Source organism: Nicotiana attenuata, unplaced genomic scaffold (assembly GCF_001879085.1).
Source record: "Nicotiana attenuata strain UT unplaced genomic scaffold, NIATTr2, whole genome shotgun sequence".
Taxonomy (NCBI): Eukaryota; Viridiplantae; Streptophyta; class Magnoliopsida; order Solanales; family Solanaceae; genus Nicotiana; species Nicotiana attenuata.
The window spans coordinates 1-4,569 of NW_017693586.1; the positions used below are offsets into that span (position 1 = coordinate 1).

General features: G+C 44.6%; 1 protein-coding gene across 1 annotated transcript; it reads right to left on the minus strand.

Annotated features, from left to right (window-relative positions):
• Nucleotides 1-990: 990 nt before the first annotated feature.
• Nucleotides 991-3,399, minus strand: LOC109222587. The gene is made up of 4 exons (XM_019386928.1): nucleotides 3,127-3,399; nucleotides 2,768-3,015; nucleotides 1,580-2,689; nucleotides 991-1,303 (listed from the first exon to the last, which is right to left on the minus strand). Exons 1-4 carry the CDS (start codon nucleotides 3,397-3,399, stop codon nucleotides 991-993), a joined length of 1,944 nt encoding a protein of 647 aa, XP_019242473.1.
• Nucleotides 3,400-4,569: the final 1,170 nt, after the last annotated feature.

Consider the following 4,569-nt stretch of genomic DNA (forward strand, 5'->3'; position numbering starts at 1 on the left):
GAAATCTGCTATATTCTTTTTCATATCGTTCCACCAATAAACCTCCTTAAGATCGTGATACATCTTTGTGGAACCGGGGTGAATAGAATACCTAGAATTGTGGGCTTCTGACATAATCCTCTCTCTGAGCCCATCTACGTTTGGTACACATAGTCTGCCTCTGTCTCTCAAGGTACCATCATCTCCCCCTTGTTCAAAAGCCATAGTCTTGTGTTTGTGAATTCCCTCCTTCAGCTCCAATAAGTAGGGATCACTGAACTGTTTTTCCTTCACTTCAGCTACTAAGGAGGATTCAGCCCTGTTCTGGAGAACAACGCCACCATCTTCGGAGTCCAAAAGTCGAACTCCTAGTCTTGCTAAGCGGTGGACTTCCTTCACCATAACTTGCTTGTCTGCCTCAACATGAGCTAAGCTGCCCATAGAACGCCGACTGAGAGCATCGGCTACAACATTTGCTTTTCCTGGATGATAGAGGATATCAACATCATAATCTTTAAGTAATTCGAGCCACCTTCTCTGACGTAGATTTAATTCTCTTTGCTTGAAGATGTACTGGGGGCTCTTGTGATCTGTAAAAATGTCAACATGTACCCCATACAAATAATGGCGCCAGATGTTAAGCGCAAACACAATGAGTCGGATAATTCTTCTCATGAGCCTTGAGTTGTCTCGACGCGTAGGCTATGACTTTACCGTGCTGCATTAATACACACCCAAGACCAACCCCTGAAGCATCACAATAAACAACGAACCCCTCGGTTCCTTCCGGTAGTGTCAGGACTGGAGCTGAAGTCAATCTCTTCTTTAGCTCCTCAAAACTTTTCTCGCACGTGTCTGACCATTAAAACTTGACTTTCTTCTGAGTTAATCTAGTTAAAGGGAACGAGATAGAAGAAAATCCCTCTACGAAACGCCTGTAATAGCCTGCTAGACCCAAGAAACTTCTTATATCGGATACTGAGGTGGGTCTAGGCTAATTCTTCACTACCTCTATTTTCTGAAGTCCACCTTCACGCCTTCCCCTGAGATGACATGGCCCAAAAATGCTACTAATTTCAACCAGAATTCACACTTAGAAAATTTTGCATATAGCCTGTGATCCTGCAGTGTCTGCAACACAATTCTGAGATGTTTGGCATGGTCAGTCTCGCTACCGGAATAAATCAAGATGTCATTAATAAACACGATAACAAACAAATCAAGATAAGGCTTGAAGACCCTATTCATCAGGTCCATAAAAGCTGCTGGTGCATTCGTTAAACCAAATGACATTACCAAAAATTCGAAATGCCCATATCGAGTCCTAAAAGATGTTTTTGGAATATCAACTTCCTTAACCTTCAACTGATGGTATCCCGATCTGAGGTCAATCTTGGAATAACACAGGGCACCCTGAAGTTGATCAAATAAATCATCTATTCTGGGAAGAGGGTACTTGTTCTTGATGGTGACTTTATTCAACTGACGATAGTCAATGCACATACGCAAAGACCCATCCTTCTTTCGGACAAACAAGACCGGTGCGCCCCAAGGTGAGACACTTGGCCTAATAAATCCCTTATCTAGAAGATCTTTCAACTGGACTTTTAGCTCTTTCAACTCTGTTGAAGCCATTCTGTAAGGCGGAATAGATATCGGCTTAGTGCCTGGAAGTAGATCAATTCCAAAGTCAATCTCTCTATCGGGAGGGATTCCAGGGATATCTTCGGGAAACACTTCTGGAAACTCATTCGCAATAGGTACCGACCGGAGAGTGGGGATCTGAGCATCTGCATCCTTAACTCGAACCAGGTGATAGATATATCCCTTGGAGATCATCTTTCTGGCTTTAAGGTAGGAAATAAACCTACCCCTAGGTGTTACTGCATCACCCTTCCATTCTAAGACTGGTTCACCGGGAAATTCAAAACTTACTATTTTGGTTCTACAACCCACTTTGGCATAACATGACTCTAACCAATCCATGCCCATGATCACATCGAAGTCTAACATCTCCAATTCTACTAAGTCTGCTATAGTAAGACGATGACGCACTTTAACTGGACATCCCCTATAGATACACCTTGCTATAACTGATTCTCCAACTGGAGTGGACACTTCAAAGGGTTCACACAACTTTTCTGGTTCTATCCCAAATTTCTTTGCGATATATGGGGTTACATAAGATAGGGTGGATCCCAGATCTATAAGAGCATAGACATCAAAAGTGAATATTGTTAGAATACCTGTGACAACATCTCCACGAGCCTCTATATCCTGACGGTCTGCCAGTGCATATAAGCGGTTTCGTCCACCGCCTGTATTATTAGACTTTGCTGCGCCGCACCCTTGCTGAGCCTGAGAGTTATGATGGGCTGCTGAATTAGTGGACTGAGCTACATTGCCTCCATTATTCTGCTTTGCTGATGGACAATCCCTCAAGAAGTGGCCCTGCTGACCGCACCCAAAGCAACCATTTGTGCCCAAACGACACACCCCTGGATGCTTCTTACCACACGTGCTGCAAATAGGGTACTCCAGGCCTCTGTAGCCCACACTAGTCTGTGACTGTGAACCTGCTGCTATGAAATTTTGGTTTTTCTTGTTAAACTTGGACCTCTGAACCGGTGCACTAGCTGAAGATGGAGCGGGTCCTAATTTTGTTTTCCTGAAGAACTGGCGATTGCCTCCTGCTTGAGATCCCCCATGGCTGAAATTTCCTGCAGACTTAGCTCTCTTGCTGAATTCCCTGTCTTTCTATTTCTGTAGCCGCTCTTCTTCTTTCAACCTGTCTTCGTTCCCTTGAACAAAGGCAACCATCTTAGTGATGGTCATGTCATTATTCTGAGCAGCTATATTAGCATCAGCAAATAAATCATCTGAAAGCCCCAACACAAACCGCCTAACTCTGGCCCTCATATCACGTACCATTTCTGGAGCATACTTGGCCAGAGAGACGAACTTGAGGTAGTACTCATTCACACTCATATCATTCTGTCTGAGTCTCTCAAACTCCAAAGGCTTAGCTTCCAAGACCTCAATGGGTAGAAAGTGCTCAAGGAACGCATCTGCAAACTCCTTCCAAGTCGCAAGATCTGCATCCTCCCCTCGGGACTCTTCTCATGTTTCATACCACGTGTTGGCAACATCCTTCGGCTGGTACACAGCAAGCTCTGCTGCCTCAGTGTCTGTAGCATGCATCACTCGAAATATCTTCTGAACCTCATCAATGAAGTTTTGCGGATCCTCATCCTTTTTGGAGCCTGTGAAGACGGGAGGTTTCATGTTGAGGAATTCCCTAGACCTAGAACTACCCGTCTCATGAACATCACTTGTTCCCTGCCTTTGAGCCTGGGTAGCAACAATCTGGGTGAGCAACTGGATAGCTCCCCTGACATCCATGTCTGAAGCACTGGGCATTGAGCCCGGTGCAACCCCCTAGGCCGGAGTGTCCTCCTCCTGAGCAGCATTAGTTGTGGCCCCCTGGCTAGCAGCTGAGGCCCTCCTGGTGTACTTTCTTTTTGCAGGCATTTTTCTGAAATACGCAATTCGCACGGGTTAGAAAGATTCCTGAAAGCATAACTCTAACTGCATGATCTAGAGTATGAAAGAAATGGAACAATCCAAGATGTCTTGGTGGTCAACTGTTTACATGTGTGGCGCGCACACACACATAAAAGAGACCCCACTGGACACGGCTTCATAGACTCCCTAGGGCTCTTGAACCTAGGGCTCTGATACCAAGCTTTGTCACGCCCCGAACCATGGCCTGGGCGTAACGCGGCACTCGGTGCCTGACTGCATATGACCGAGCGAACCAACTGTATGGCTGGATCAATATGTGGTATAACTATGAGCTAGAGGTAAATGTAAAACATGATAATCTGCTAAAAAGTCTGATTGAAATATCATAGATGCGGAAAATACTGAAAGGTCTGCAAGTATAAGCAAGTAGCCGACAAGGCTAACACATGAAAGCCTGCTAATATCTGACTGACTGGGTTATAGTCTACGAAGCCTCTAAGGAATACTAAAAATGCCAACTATTTACCGGGACAAGGTCCCCGGTATACCTTATTAACTGAAATACTATAATGACTAAAACAAAAGAGAGATAAGGCCCCAAAAGACTGGGGCTCACCAACAGCGGATACGAGATGTCCTAACAAGAAGAATCGTCAACGATGCAGGCCCGGGGCAAAAGGGACGTCAGTACATTTGTATTACAGTAGTACGTAAGATAGCTGAACAAAAGAGCTGTAATGTAAATAGTGAAACTGAAATTGAACTGCTAGCTGATAAACTGATAACTGAACAAGGAAGTAAGGATGTGAGTACTCCCTCTTCTGAATGATGAACAACCTGTTTAACTGAATATTAAACTGCGGCCTCAGGCCCAATATATATATATATATATATATATATATATATGTGTGTGTGTGTGTGTGTGTGTGTGTGTGTGTGTGTGTGTGTGTGTGTGTGTGCGCACAACTGCGGCCTCGGGCCCAAGTATACATATACATAACTGCGGCCTCAGGCCCAAAGATGCATAAAGCATAAACTGCAGCCTCAGGCCCAAATACAGGTGTT

What these genes read in the sequence shown, in the direction of transcription:
- LOC109222587 (XM_019386928.1), bottom strand. Translation starts at nt 3,399, where the DNA reads ATGCCCAGTGCTTCAGACATGGATGTCAGGGGAGCTATCCAGTTGCTC. An exon ending in CTGTGTACCAGCCGAAGGAT is followed by an intron (nt 3,016 to 3,126) that starts GTTGCCAACACG and finishes CTACCCATTGAG; the next exon opens with GTCTTGGAAGCTAAGCCTTT. An exon ending in TTGAAAGAGCTAAAAGTCCA is followed by an intron (nt 1,304 to 1,579) that starts GTTGAAAGATCT and finishes AACATCTTTTAG; the next exon opens with GACTCGATATGGGCATTTCG.